At 41.5% G+C, this 15,586-nt stretch overlaps 1 protein-coding gene across 3 annotated transcripts in view; it reads right to left on the bottom strand.

The window, feature by feature from the left end:
• Nucleotides 1-5,317: 5,317 nt before the first annotated feature.
• Nucleotides 5,318-15,586, bottom strand: part of AFG1L (AFG1 like ATPase) — a 64,016-nt gene continuing 53,747 nt past the window's right edge. The window contains exons 11-13 of one of the 3 annotated variants that reach the window (XM_084202117.1): nt 12,824-12,964; nt 11,004-11,117; nt 5,318-10,258 (exon numbers count right to left, since the gene is read on the bottom strand). In XM_084202117.1, coding sequence (XP_084058243.1) covers nt 10,127-10,258; nt 11,004-11,117; nt 12,824-12,964 — 387 coding nt within the window. In that variant the 3' untranslated portion in view covers nt 5,318-10,126. The remainder of the gene's footprint in view (nt 10,259-11,003; nt 11,118-12,823; nt 12,965-15,586) is intronic. The other 2 variants (XM_084202118.1, XM_084202119.1) reach the window with 2 other exon arrangements.

Here is a 15,586-nt window from a genome sequence, read left to right as displayed (position 1 = left end):
CCCTGGAAAGACCATGAAATGAGAACAATCAATTAACAAGCTGCTGTGGCTTCAGAAAAGCCATTATAGACAAAGTGGTGTAATGAGCACATCTGATGCACAGAAGCTATTTAACCTTCAGCCTCTTGCCTTATAAAGCACCTCTGGGGCAGTGGGTAAAGCTGTTAATTATTAAGGTCAACCCTAGCAGACAAAGGTGTCCTCAAGTATGGGCTGCTGTGATACACTCAGATAATTTCTCCATTATGTCAATAACTAATTTCCTGAATTGTTCAAGAATTGACAGATTAGCATCCATTAACCAAGTCTTAACTCATGGCTGTGGGAACAGTTACAGGCCACAAGGACTGCAGAACCCATTTGTAACTCCTTGAGCACATGTAATATATACACATAGACAGTACTGCAGCAGCTTGGTGTTAGTAAAACAAATAACCAAGGTACGTAAAAAGGCTGGGCAGGCAGTGACAGGCACTGGCTTGAGCAGATGTCTCAATGTTTGTCCTCAGGTGCTCTGAAAGCCGAGGATGAAGTCACCGTGACTTTTAAAGAACCGTGTATTGAGGAATTGTAAATTAGCAGAATCAACTAAACCAAAATACCTATTATATTCCCTACCAAAAGGGCTTTTTTCTTTTTTTTTCCTGGGGAAAAAAAACCCATACAGCAAACATTTCATGGATTTGATAAGTGTGACTTTTTACATTGTTCACCCTTATGCGGCAAGACAAATCTCATTGCTTTTATTTATGCAGGCCATATAATTTTGTGTACCTAAATGCAAACATTTTTTTCCAAGTACAGCCTATGAAGAACCTTTGGAAACTGCAATACATGTAGGTAAGAAATTCCTTTGCTTCACAAAATGGTTTTATTGTTTTGCCTCAAAGCCAAGAGCAAATAAGCAGCTGTCCTAAGTGGAGCTGTTGTGAAGGGACACAGGGGGGGCACAGCGCTGAGGCCGCCTGAGCCTGGCACACCAGCTGCACCCAGCTCATGGAGGAGGAGGGAAATGGCTGTGTAACTGCACCACAGCATTACCTGTGTCTGCACCTACCTGCCTGAGACTCTTCTGGCTCACTGCCTGGAGTTAAACCAAAGGAGGCTGAGGAGAGACAGGAAGGAGAAGGAAATGGAACTGTGGTGGTGCTAAAGCCTACTAATACCAGCATTCCTTTAGGGGATCAGTGGGGAGCGAGGCACTGGAATAACTCCTGGCAGCCTGCTGCCAGAAAGGTGACAAGCTGCTTTACCAAGGCCAGCAATGAACACAAAAGGATATTAAATCCTCCCCCAGCACAGATGAAAGGGCTGGAGACTGGTGGTATGGAAAGGAGGTCAGAGCAGCTTCTCAAGAAGAAACATTACTTGACTTGCAGCTGTACCTGGGTGTCCCGCCAAAGCTGTGAACGACAGGCTGTGGGAGGGGATTTCAGGGGCTTGTCTGTGCTGCTGAAAAGGTGGAAAAGGGGAAGTTCTGAGCACCAATACTTCCCTTAGACTTAGGCTTGTCTCCTGGTTTGTGGCAGGCTTTTGGCTGTACTGCCAGCTGTTCTGCCCCAAAGGGAAAGTTTCAGCTGTCCACTGCAGGCTGTTTGGAGGGGAAGGGATTGGCAGGCAGCGTTCAAAGACAGCAGTCCTGTTTAAATGCCAACACAGGGAGTAGGATGGGCGAGACAGGCAGGGGGTGCCAGTCAGTCACAGGGCGGTGAACATGGCAGCATGCCTCATCTCCTGGGCTTGTGCCCTGGGAGAAGCATCAAAGCTGGAGTGGGGAGGGACACTGCTCCCTTACCTGAAATGATGTCTGGCTTTTTTTCTTCCCCCAGACATCCTTTACTGATCAGTCACTACTATCTTTCCCCACAAACCTCATCTCACTTGTATTCCTTAGGCTGCCATGGCTGCGGCATCACTGCAGTACCCGTGTGCAAGGGGCAGGTGGCCGTGGGAGAAGCCACAGGGGGAGAGCAAGCCCAGGTGCACCACAGGCTGGAGCTGTCTGCCCACCAAAACTGCCCAGTCGGCTGTGACTGAGATTTAATTTGCCTGGTGCATTCCGTGGACATTTTAATCAGCATTTCCTACAATCTACTTGGCAAAGAAGCTCGATTGGCAGCTGCCTGACTGAATGGGCTTTGCACCCAGTCTAACCTTCTCCATTCGCAATTTCCAGTGCTGGAAAACCTCTCTGTCTCACTTTCAGAAGTTTCTATAGCAATCACAGCCATCCTAGTGAAGCACTGGAAATGGCAGCCCATTCAGATTGTAATTTTGCTGGACAGTAATTGCTCCTCTCTCCACTGGCCTCTGAAATGTTACTTTTTGGGACATATCAACTGCAACTGGAGGAGAATGGTCCTCTGCCTGTGTTTCCAACAAGCTTTGCTCGCCCTGCCCCCTGAGGAACGTTGTTAGCTGTTTAAAGTGTGTGAACCTCAATTAGCAGGGAAGTGTTGCTGGGCACACCGTACCTTGGCTACAGGAAAGACCTGACATGAGTGATGCTCTTAACGGGCCTGCAGGAACAAACCTCACCACCCAACACAGCATGTTGTGACCTGAACATTATCCATCACTGCATGTAGAAAAAGTTACACAAGTGTGTTTGCCTTTGCTAATTGTAAAAGACCAGAACACTCAAAGGCTTTTTCTTCGTGTCGGTGAGCTTACTTTTCCTAGTTTTGTTGACTTCAGCTTAAACACTCACTTGATCTTTTGTTCCATGCTTCATTTTTCAGTGGCTGTGATTGCTCTTAATTACTGTGACACTGAAGAACCATGTGCTGAAAATACATTAAGTAACTTCTTGCAATAAGAGAATGTGGTAGAATTATCCCACAGCTTGTGAAGAAATCAGTTAACCATTTCTTAAGCTCTTGTAATAATCTTCCTCTATACTTTTATGGCTATTGTTGCCTGCTGGAAAAATTAGCTTAAAGCTGAGTAAGGGGAATTGTGGATAAGTGTTTGCAATTTGGCTTTGGACTGACATAGTGTGGTTGCACTCAGAGAATTTGAAGTCTTTGCTCTGGCAGCAGTACTCAAATCTGGGAATATAGGATTCGCATTGGAAAATAGTGGATTTTTATAACTATTTAAATGAACAATTTCAGCTAGAGAGTAGATTAACAGAGCCAACTAAACCCTTCACCCTGACAAAGAACTGGCGGGAGGACTATAGAAACACATCCAAAATTTTACCAACATGAATGCAGAGTACTAGGTCAGTGAGAAGCATTTCTGTATTTTAATGGCTCTCTTAGAAATCAATTCAATTTAAAACAAAAGTTGTTTTACAAATATGTGGAGAATGCAGAAGGCTGGAGAGGGAGCAAGTGGCCTGCATCCTCCATCTGCTCCATCCTCCCTCTCCTCTCATGCTAGGAACTGCTACTGCAAGTCTCCCTTCTGGGCAGACACAGAGGCAAAACCAGGCAGTGCCCCAAACACGAGGGTCAGAAATGTCTCCCATTTTGCAGGTGCATTGGTGCACCCCCAGACCCCACACCCTGTATTTTACATGTGCCAGAGCTGCTGAGGCCCAAAGCCGAGCAGCAGGAAAGTCTAAGCCCAGGGGTCTTGGGGAAGCTGAGGCACAAAAACCTGTGCTTCTCCATCAGAAATGAGGTTACAGAACAAGAGAATATTAAGTATCCCAGGGTGAGGAGCAATCTTCACTGACAGGAGATGGACACGATGGGGATTGCTCATCTCTGAGTGGAAATGGATCAGGGTGACACAAGAGAAGCAACCACTGGACAAACAAAGCTGCTAGGGCAGGTTGGCAAAACTTGTTCTTGAAGAATTTCAGAAGAGGCAGCAAAGCCTAGGGACTATTTTTTGAGCAAAATTTCTGATTAAACCCTGACAGCTTACTGCTGCAGGATGTTTGAAGGGAAAACAGGATCTTAAATTGATCTGGAGAAGGGTCCATCATTTCCACGAGTGACAAGGCATGCAAACATTGTTGAGGGTACAGCCTATTCCTTCACAAATCTGTGTGAATCTGTAATGGGAGAGTAAGACATCCCATTCTGGAGGCTCTTCTCAAACACTGGGTACCACAATGCTGCAAGCAAGATACTGGAGAGCAAGCTGGCTGCTCAACTTTCTATGTTTCAATATCTCTCTTCAAGAAACAGGAAAATATAATGTTTGCAGTAAAAGGAGTAGAAATAAACCCAAAGTTTAACCTAAAAATTTTACACCCCTGGTTTCTCAAGTCTGAACTATGAAACAGTGCTTGCTATCTGCCAGCAAGACCTACGTCTCTGCCACTGGCATCCATGGAGAAGTGCCATGCTGCAGCAGTGCTGTCCCGCTCTCAGCACTCAGAGGTGCTCCTTCAGGGCACTTGCACTGGGGAGCTGCAGTGATCCTGCCAGCCTCCATGTTAACCAGCCGCTTCCCAGGGCAATTCTCTAAGCTGTGCAAAACCTAACCACAGAACTAACTGGCTGACAGCAAAAGCACATCTTGAACAGTAAGAATCCCAAATTATGAGGCGGGAAAAGCACTTTGATTGTGGTTTGCATACAGCTACTTTGTCTCACCCTCAAGTTGTTGGAGGAAAGAAGCAAAGAGGTGGAAAAAAGGTTTCCAAACCCAAAAATTATGGCTGCTAGCAGCAGTAACTGAGGCAGACAAGTCTAAACTACTTTTGGAGGAGGACCTTTCTGACAAGGCCTGGATATTCCAACCCAAAAGCTGAACCATGTGTAGGGCAACGGCTTCAGCTCGTGCAGGCAACCACATGCCCAGAAACTGGCAGTGCTGCCAGTCCAGGTTTGCCCCCTGGATACAGAGATCTAAGAAAAAGCAATCACACTAAGTCATGAAGATTGAAGGGCTGGAGCACCTCTCCTATGGAGACAGGCTGACAGAGGTGAGATTGTTCAGCCTAGAGAAGGCTCCAGAGAGACCTTACCTAAAGGACACTGCAAAGACCTGGAGAGGGACTTTTTACAAGGGTGTGTAGTGACAGGACAAGGGGGAATGGCTTTAAACTGAAAGAGGGAGGGCTTAGAGTGGCTATTAGGAATAAATTTTTTACTGTGAGGGTGGTGAGGGACTGGAATAGGTTTCCCAGAGTGACTGTGGAGGCCCCATCCCTGGCAGTGTTCCCAGACAGGTTGGATAAGGCCTTGAGCAACCTGGTCTACTGGGAGGTGTTCCTGCCCATGGCAGGGGAGGTTGGGATTAGATGATCTTGAAGGTCCATTCCAACTCTTTAATGTTCTATTATTCTAATTAACAGTGGGTCTGTCATCCAGAGAACATATCTAAAATTAGCATGAGTAAGTAACAAGTTTATAACATCTGGATTTATTATTTTTTCTTTATTACAAGATAAAGTCTTCTCAAAAAGCACATGGATTTGACAGTGTTCAGTTTGTAATATACTAGATTCAAAATGACATAATTAAAAAAATATTCTCTCTATACAAGGAAAATCCCAACAGAATTTACAAAGCCACTGTATTTCAAATGTATAGGATCTGAGGTTGTTATGAATCTTATAGGAAATTCATTATTACAAGTGAAAGAAAAACTACACAAATGGTTTACAGTTTTAATCACAAATCTTTTTTTTTCTTTAAATAGATTCTTAAAATAGATGCATTAATTAAAACAAAATCACTACGAAGAGGCATGTGGTGTTTAGTGGATGACATTAATTCTGTAACCCAAACAAGAAGACTAATCCACTCTGAGTAGCTAAATTATTTTTTTGCACTATTTACATACTTTACTGAAGTATTTTCATCCCAGAGCCTCAGCAAGCATCTTAGAATATTAATGAGGGAAACCTGGCAGCATGCCAGAGTTAGAAAGTAAGAAAGTAACATCATTCCCATTTTATCAACAAGGAAACTGAGGCACCAGGTGTATTCAGACCCAGGAAACTACAGAAAGAAAAATCCTGAACCTTAATTCTGTTAGCCACGTCCTGATGGAGAGACAGTTCTTCGTCCTTGTTATATGGCTGGTGACCCTGCTGGGCACTGTTTGAAACCTGGTCAGTTGATTTTTTTCATGCTTAGATTGCTGCAAAATAGGTGACATCTATCCAACTGTGTTGTCATCACAAACACCTTTACTAAAAGAAAAGACATTAATCATGGTTTTCTCCTTTTCAGATCAAAAACCAGCAACAGCAAAAAGTGCCTCTTCTCTCCCTCTAAAGCCTTTGGAAGGCTGTCGTGTTCTACCCAAAATAGTGCAATTGTTCCCTCAATCTGCACAGTAACAAATACTGATAACCAGTAACTCTGAAAGACAGAATTGCACTATTTATTATTATTATTTTTAAAAAAGTTAAATTTTTGGGCATTGTGAACATTCTTTGGTCAATCAAGTATTTGAAAGAAGTTAGTTGAGAGATTCTCAGCCAGGATGTGACCTTTAGAAAATATGAAGTGTTTCACATGGTCCATAATCCCCAGGATTTTACTTCCTATGACAGCAAAATATTATACCACATCAATAAAGGTCACTTGAAAAGACCTTTAAAAATAACTTGTCAAAAATGTTTGCTGAACAACTAAAGGAAACAAAGCCTTTTTGCACCTCTGAGATGACATGAATTCACAAGTTAAGGAAAACCTGAAAACTCTGGATAGAAGCATCCAGCACAAATCCAGCAATTTTTAAGGCTATTATGAAGCGTGTATAATTTAGTCACAGGTATCTCACTGTTACATTTTGGCAAATACAACATCTTCATGTGGGAATAAAGTATGGACTGTTGCTGTCTCACAGCAGCAGGAGCAGGCCAGCAGCAGGGGAGAGGACAGCTGGGAGCACAGGTGGCCCAGCACCCTGGGGCACAACAAAACCGCTCTTGCCCATGGTGTCCAGTGAGATTCTGGCCAGCACCAGTTGCCTGGAAGGTGTCTGACCCCAGAAGCAGCCCCCCAACTCAGCACTGGAAAAAGGCTTTATACCTGTTACAGCATCATAGAATAAGGAACTAGGGCCTCACTTTCTTCAGGGAGATAGATGGGCATAAATGTACTGCTTCTGTGGTTACAGGGGCACCCTCTGCCCTGGCCACATCTGGGCTGGCTGAGAAACCAGTCCAATAAATTTCTCCTTGCAGACCTGACCCAAAAGTGGCAAACCTCCCTCTGCAGCACAATCACAAATACAGCACAGCAATTTAGGCAACTTTTCTTGTTTTCAGCCTCAAAACACTCTGGAACCTTCCCTATTTCTTTTCCTTGATTATTGCTGGTACCTACCAGGGACTCCCAACAGACAAACTCCTTGCTGGCCAACGAAAGACTGCACTATGGTTTTATTTACCAATATGTCCTGGAAGCAGTGCTGGCTCTGGAAGCTTTTGGGGGGCTTCCCTCCTGTGTTTTCACAGAGCTCACGTATATCCTTAGAGGCTTTCAGTGGAACATCAGTCCCACTCATTTAGGAGCTTCCAAAAACCTGGAGTTTCTGAGTTTGGGGTATGCATTCAGACTGCAGAAAAGCCTCAAATACCAATGGGCAAAGCAGCAGCAGTTTGAACACAAACAGGGATCCTGTGGTTAAAGGAGCTTCGTCATCACACACACAGACAGTGGAGGAACACCTCACTTCTCTGGCCTGAGACGGTCTCTGTGGGAATGAAGAACCTTCCAGGACCTTCTCTCCTATATGTCCCAGACATGTCATCTGTGTTCTGCAAGATTGCACATTTCCCCTATACCACCTGAGAGAAGGACATACAGGCTAAACATATAAACAGTTTTTAAGTGAATGTAAATAAATATCCAGATGCAAAGTACCTTAGGTTATCTACCACCATCTCCCATTTTCCTACAACACATTCTGGTTCAAGGCAGGAGGCATTTGAATGCTACTCAAAAAAAGTCAAGGCTGAAGCTTCAGGAGAGTTATCAGCATAGTCCTAGGCTGATAAGTATAGAGTGCCACATATAAATACAGAAACACACATTTAAATTATATATATTAGTTTTATCTAGATTTATATATACATGTATAAATTAAATATATATATGTGTTTGTATATACAGACACACATGCATGAATGTCAATAGTCACCCAGTTGAGAAACCTAATCCAAATCTCTGAAAGCATACAACAATTATTTTGATATTGTTAAGTATAAACAATGTATTCTGATTGGAGTTTTCATAAATATGCATTAAAATCCTCCATGGTAGTCACCCTTGTGGGAATAATAATACAGTTCCATTAGTTGCAAACTATAAACATAGGCTTTAAAAATTATTTGGAGAGCAGGTATAGCCAGAGTAAGTAACTTCCAGGACAAGCAGAAGGGATCAGAACAGGAAAATAGACTTGAGCATGTGGCTCCCTAACAAAAGTAAGTACACAGAAAATTCAGGGTAGAGCTGTCACTGGTGTAGAGGCAGCATATCCAGGCTTGCAAGAACCACAAAATTTAGGAAGAATATGAACTTGTACTTCTATGTTACAGAATACTCTGTCTTATCAAGGTCTCTTTTCTCATCCATTACTTAGATCTTAATCCTGTGCAGCTTCAAGTAACTTAAAGCTCCTCCTCAAGGCTCTCTCTTGGTTAAAACCATTAGCTTTCAATGAACCAGACTGAGCGACAGTCTGATTTAAAAAAAAAAAACCTCCTGAAGCCAGAATGTCAACACATAGCTTAACTCAGAGAATAGAAAAAAAAACCCCAAACCACAAGACATTACAGAGGAGTTTCAGGATTCTAGCACAGACAGTATCAGGAGTTTCCTAAAGAAGCATTTGATTTTTCTTTTGTGCAAGCAGCATTATACATGACAGAAGCAGTGCATAATCATTGAAATGCTCACTTTATGTGACATCAGAAAATGACTCTGCATAGCCCATTAGCTTTGTCTGTAGACCAATTCTCCAGAAAAAAATCTAATCCCATCAAACTTCCTGAACATCAAAGGTATATTTTAGAGAATCATTAAGGTTGGGAAAAAACTCCAAGATCATTGAGTCCAACTTTTGTCCAAACCTCACCCTATCAAATAAACCACAGCATTAAGTGTCATGTCCAGCAATTTCTTAAACACTTCCACAGATGGTGACTCCACCAGCTCCCTGGGCAGCATGTTCCAATACTAGACAACACTTTGATCAGTGAAGAAATTCTTCATCATATCCAACTTGAATGTCCCCTGGAGCAGGTTGAGGCTCGGTCCTCTCATCCTGTCACTGGCTGCCTGGGAGAAGAGTCCAAATCTCACCTCCTTACACCCTCCTTTCAGGCAGTTACAGAGAGCAATAAGGCCTTCCTGAGCCTCCTTTTCTCCAGGCTAAACACCCCCAGCTCCCTCAGCTGCTCCTCACCGGACTTGTGCTCCAGACCCTTCACCACCTGCATTGCCCTTCTCTGGACACGCTCCAGCCCCTCAATGTCCTTCTTGCAGTGAGGGGCCCAGACTAGAGACAGCCCTCAAGATGAGGCCTCACCAGTGCCAAGTACAGGGGGACAATCCCTGCTCTGGTCCTTTTCCCCTGGGCAACTTTCCAGCCCCTCTGCCCCAGCCTGTGGTGCTGCCCAGGGCTGTTGCGACCCAAGGGCAGGTTCTACATAGGCACTTGGCCTATGTAGAACCTCATACAAATGGCCTCAGCCCATTGATCCAGCCTGTCCAATCCCTTTGCAGAGCTTTCCTGCCCTCCTGCAGGTCAACACCCCCACCCAAACTTGGCATCATCTGTGAACTTACTGAGCGTGCACTTTGATCCCTTTGTCCATACCATGCATAAAGATATTGAAGAGGGCTGGCCCCAATACTGAGCCCAGGAAAACACCTCTGGTGACCTGCCACCAGCTGGAGGTAATTCCATTCACCACCACTGTATGGAGCCAGACATCCAGGCAGGTTTGAAGAAGAACAAATTAAGGCAAAATTTCTAATATCCACACACACTGGTGGTACAGACAAATAACTGAGACCTCATGTCTTAAACGCAAAAAACTATTGAAGAAAGAAAACATGGTCCAGATGATAAAGTGCAATTATTATTCAAGTTGTTCTAAAAAGCTTTCCAGTGCTTTTCTGAGGCTTTTCCAATTTTTCTTCTTGGTGATTTCATGCTGTAATTTTACTTCTTGGTGATTTCATTCAACTTTTAATTATGTTTTTTTGCTTCTGTCCCCATCATTCCAGTACTGTTCAGTTTGCATTTCTGTGAGCCGTGAGAGAGTACGCTGAAAGGCAAAGATTTCCTCTTCTCCTGTAAACACGGAGAGTCCTTTGGCAGAATCCTACATCAATACACAAGAACAGTACCACACACTTGTGAGACTCCTAGCTGTACTGAAGTGCATCCTCTCTAACTCCTAAGGCTCAGTGCTTTACAGGCTTTGATAAAACAAGACAGCAGCATGGCACCAAAGCATTAAAACTGATGTCCAAAAATTAAAGAAAAGCACCTATTTCAGCTACATAATCCCCTGAAGGAATACAGCAAGAAGAATAATTTGGTTTTAAAACAACACAATAACAGGTTAACTATCTCCTTTTTCTTTTTTGACTAATTGTACACCAATTAAAAATTATTTAAAAAGTCATTAGCAATAACTGAGCTACAGGGAAAAAGAAAAACAATAAGCAGCATGCAAAGTAGTAGTGTTTGTGAGGACTCGTGAGGCTTTTCTGTAGTCTAGGAACAGGTAGAACAAACTATCGTTTATTTCTGTATTTTAAATGTAGGTGCTAAACTTAAATCAGCATTTTCATATATGACTGAACAAATACAATGATTAATATTCAAAATGACCCTAAAACTTAAACAAAATGGTTCTACATATAGCGAATGATTCTACATATAGTTTTCTTTGACTATGAATAAGAAGCACAACATGTAATTATCAGAGTGACAGAGACACTGCAAAAAAAGCAGCATATCAATAGTTAAATGTTTTCTTGATTCCCCTCTTAAAATGCTGTGCAATTATGAGACTAAACCAAATTTTGTTACAAAAGGGAGACAATGTTAAAATCATGTACCTGGTTCAAGTCCAAATCATCCATCAACACTCTGCTGTCCTGCCGTTCAGCACTGTTCTGTTTCACCTGGAACAAGCTTTGGAGAGGAGCTGCCGCAGAACAGATAACGCGCACCTGAGAGGAGGAGAGCAGAAAACAACAATCATCCCTTGGGCTTTACAGGAACGGGGTAAAACACGCCATCTATGCACTGAAAACTTCAAGGTAAATTGGCAGTGTTTTTTCCCCAACGATTTTCCTTTCTATTATTAGCATTGCTGTTACAGATTTACCTGACTTAGTCAGATGGACCTTACAGGATCATTTTCTAAATAACAACTGATGTAACTTTTACTCAGAGAACAGAACTAGCTAATACTCAGAGTATCTGCTACACAGGCAGTGAGTTCACCCCAAAGTTTACTTTCTAAAATAACAGCTGTATAGTAACCAATGCTTACTTTTCACCCATGATGAGACTCCTCTCAGTGGGTAGATACACTGCACTATTTAAAAGAATACCTAAATTCCAAATTTCCCAGAAGACTGAGCGAAGCCTTTCTTGCCTCCATCTGTGCTATTCCAGTAAGTTATTTGCTAGTAAAAATAATGATGCTGTTTTCATGTCTGCTGGGAAGAGATACAACATGCAGTGCGAGATGGGGCTGCAATGAAGACAGACTGAAATAATACTACAGAAAGAGACTCTTGTTGAGAGCATGTAGGCAGGATGTTTGTGCTGTGGACAGGCATGCACAGATATACTCAGGTATTTTCCCTAACTGCTTTTGATGGGAGTTTTAACCTTGTGTTTTTCTTATGGAGGAAATAATAGAAAGTGACTGCTTGCAATTCTTAATGACAGCCCAAACACTGAGCAGACCATCCCCCTATTTTTAACCCATTAGTTTAATATTAGCATATTGCCTTAGCAAATGTCCACTTCCTAACCAAAAAGAATAAAGAATCTGGCTAATCTGAATGACACTGATTTGAATGAGACTACTCATACACTGAGTTAGTTCAACACCTTGCTGAGTTGGGGCCTTTTGGATCAACAACCCATGCCAGAACATTCTTGCTAAGAACCAACCTGAACTGACACTTCTCAACAAATGTTTAAGTGTGTGCAAATATAATCACATATAAGAAAGTGCTTCAAACCTTGCATCACTTAAAAAAAAAAAAAAATCACCTTAAACAGGAACTTCCCTTTGCTTTAGTTATGCTGATTTTGCTCCCAAGATTGAAATCTCTGTAAATCCACATGAAGTGCTGCATTTATCACTATTATCCCATGAGCAATTCTGCAATCTAATGTAAAGCCTACAGTGACTGTTTCCTTTAAACTTTATGATGTAATTGTGCTATTAACTCCTCCTTCTTGATCAAAAAGGCACTGATTCCTGACCAACTGCCCATACAGATTAAAATCTGAAAAACTCCATTTCACTCCAGCACAGTTGGCAGCACAATCTTTCATTATTAAAATAATGACATGGTTTCTGTTGTTTTCCTGGGTTCAGAAAGAACATCCCCATTCAAAAAAGGCAAATGAGCTCAAGCTTATATTTATGCTCATGCTTAATACTCACAGAAACAAAAAAAAAAAAAATCTGTTTATTTGCCTTTATTGAAATGGGACCCTTTTTTTTTTTTTGTGAAGCTGGAATGTTTCTTTGCAGTGCTACTTCATTCTGCTTATGTTTTCCAAACCATTACTACAGAAAGCCTTATTTCAAACCAATAGTAACAGCCAGATTTAGGCTGTTACTATTATTCCAATGCATATAGGAATCCCAATATTATTCCTATGCATATAGAAAAGGCTTGATTCTCACCTTATGCTCATAAAAGGTGTCAATAAGAGTAATGAAACGACGAATTTGTGTCCTTTTTGCGGTTGTAAGAAGCGGTATGTCACGAATAAACACTGTGTCAAAGTGCTTTGATATTTCCAAGTAGTCGCTGGCTCCAAGAGGCTGAAACAAAACAAACCATAAGCAATGGAAACCCATGACAGAATGACACAAACTCTGTATCTTCACATACTACAATAACAGAAGAGAGCTGTAAAGTCCTAATCATAACCTTCTTTTTATTCCTTTGTATCTTGCTTGAGGAATGCTCAATTGCCCTTAGGGACAGAGGTACCTGGGGGCGTTCATACTCCTGGTTTTACATGAACAGTGAGAGTGAAAAATGTGGCTCTTCAGCACCCAGACAACATTATGATCTCTCCCTGACAACCTCAAATAAAATAATCACTATAATACATAACCCATGGAAGACATGTGATCTCAACCTAAAGTATAAGTAATTTGAATAGTTATTAGGATGCTTTCTAGATCTTTAAAGATTTTTAAATGCAAATTTATAGGCTAGTTACTAAATCCTAAATAGACCTGCATTTAGTTCACCCAGGACTAACCTAGACTAAGTATCTTATTTTTTAAGTATAGAAGAGGAAAAAGACAAAAATACAATTTTGCAGCAGTTCATTTGTTCATGGTTTCTCCTGTAATGATGAAATAAAAATTTTCAAGAAGAACTCATTAGTTTCTCTTTCTGTATCCAAACCATTAACAGAAAATACACACAAATAGTAGTAGCTCGTTCTAGTACATTCCTCTAAAATTACTTTTTCATTACATGGAAGGGTTTTTTTTTCTGCAAGACCTGTCCTATCAGTACCACAGGCAGTACTTTATCATGAGGTATTAAAATTTTTACTCCTGGCCTTGTTCCATCAGTTTTACTTGTACAAATACTCCAGAATCTTGTCTGCAGCTACTGCAGAGAACAAGTTCAGCAGCATTTTGAGTGGTCACAACTCCCTTCCCAGGTAATCACCTGGGCCATGTGCTGTACCAAGTATAATACTGTTATAAAGCACTGCAATACTGCTATTACCTTAAAAACCTGTAAATATAAAATATTTGCTTTAACTGAAATTGTGAGACTAATTTGTGGTAGGCCACAAAACTTCTTAACTAGAACACTTCTGCAAAAATTATTTTAAGCAATTATCAATAGCTGCTCATGAACAGGACTTTGGGTTTTGTTTAGATACTAGAATTAAAAAAACTTGTAGAAATAGTCTCTACACAAGCACAGGAGAGAGAAGCCCTAATGGTATTCCAAAAATTCTTCTGAAAATTAATTGGAATAAGCTAACCTTCCAGACAGGTACTAAAGCCTGTCTCTCCACCAGCTCTCCACCAGCTCTCCCACTTACAATCATCTCATGAATCACCCTGCTTTCCCATTCCCAAACACTCAACTTCCCTGTAGCATCTATGGAAAAGAATTATTACAAAACCCTTCAATTCTTTTGAGAAGTGTTTAAGAGTAGCATATGCTGTATTCTCCCCTTCAAATTATATTTAATGCTTATTTTCTCCCTCCATTTCAGTCCCCTAGTTACTACTATGGACTTGGTGATCAGAAACCAAAAACTCATCACCATGAGGGCACCAGCAAAGCTTCAGGCAACACCTCTGAAAAAACCAAAATCCTGTCTGGATAAACCAGAGTAGCTGAACTCAAAATATTCTGATGAAATAAAGCAGGAAAACGTTCAAGATAGTGGAAGGAACTGATGGATGGAAACAACACAGAGCAAACTCACTGGACACCTTGTCACCAGATACAAGTGAAAAATCTGGCCAGCCAGAGTATCAAGCGCAAAAGAAAAACAATGGGACTACTAAAAGCAACACAACCAGGATGCTGCTGGAGATTTTAAAATTAGTGAGAAGCAAATAGTTTTGGTACTCATAATTTTATTCCATACTTAGGACTGAAGCACTGTTAAACATAGAGGAGATCAAGTATGCCTGTGTGATGAGTACCTGTGAGGAAGAACAGCAGTGATCTCACTGTACACAAGAAAGGTAAGAATTTCTTATGTCTCCCTTTAGGTAAGAAATTAGAGAAATCACTGCTATGCTGATTCGTTCTTTTATGACAGTCTTCTGCCAAAACCCAAAACCCTGAGGAATTATTCTGACCCAATGTGATGCACTTTCTCACACAAACCATACCAATACACCCTCCTCATCTCAAAGTACCAGATATTAGAAGGTGATTCCTAAAATAAATAAATATGTAACTAAAAATTAAAGTGTACAAACTTCTTCAAAGTGGGCAAACTGAAGTGCCCAACTAATGAGCTATACAGATAAGAACTTGGTGGGTACCTTGTTTGGTAGATATCTGTTGTTATTCTATTATCATTATATTGCAAAGGTTCCACATTGCAAGAGTTTTGCACCTCCTTGATGTTTCTCATAGGCAGCTCCTCTAAGCACTGACTCTTCCTTCTTCTTGCAGTAGCCAGCTGACTCCAGCTCCCCCCTTAACCAACCAACCTCTTTTATAACACTCTTCTTCTTCTTCTTGGCTACAGCTGCAGCCTGTTAGAGTCAGGCCTGTTCCTAATCTCTAGTAACTGGCTCAGCTGCAACTCCTTAAGGGGTAAGATTACTTTCTATACTACCTTTGTTTTCTTATATTGTATCCCCCTACAGATAGCCAAATAGGAGATTTAAAAACCTGGATAGTCAGAGGGAAGAAACAGGCGGAAGACAAAAATAAGGCTA

This window comes from Fringilla coelebs (assembly GCF_963513975.1).
Source record: "Fringilla coelebs genome assembly, chromosome: 3".
Classification (NCBI taxonomy): Eukaryota; Metazoa; Chordata; class Aves; order Passeriformes; family Fringillidae; genus Fringilla; species Fringilla coelebs.
Note: the sequence above shows the minus strand (reverse complement) of the source record. Positions and strands in the feature narration are given on the sequence as shown.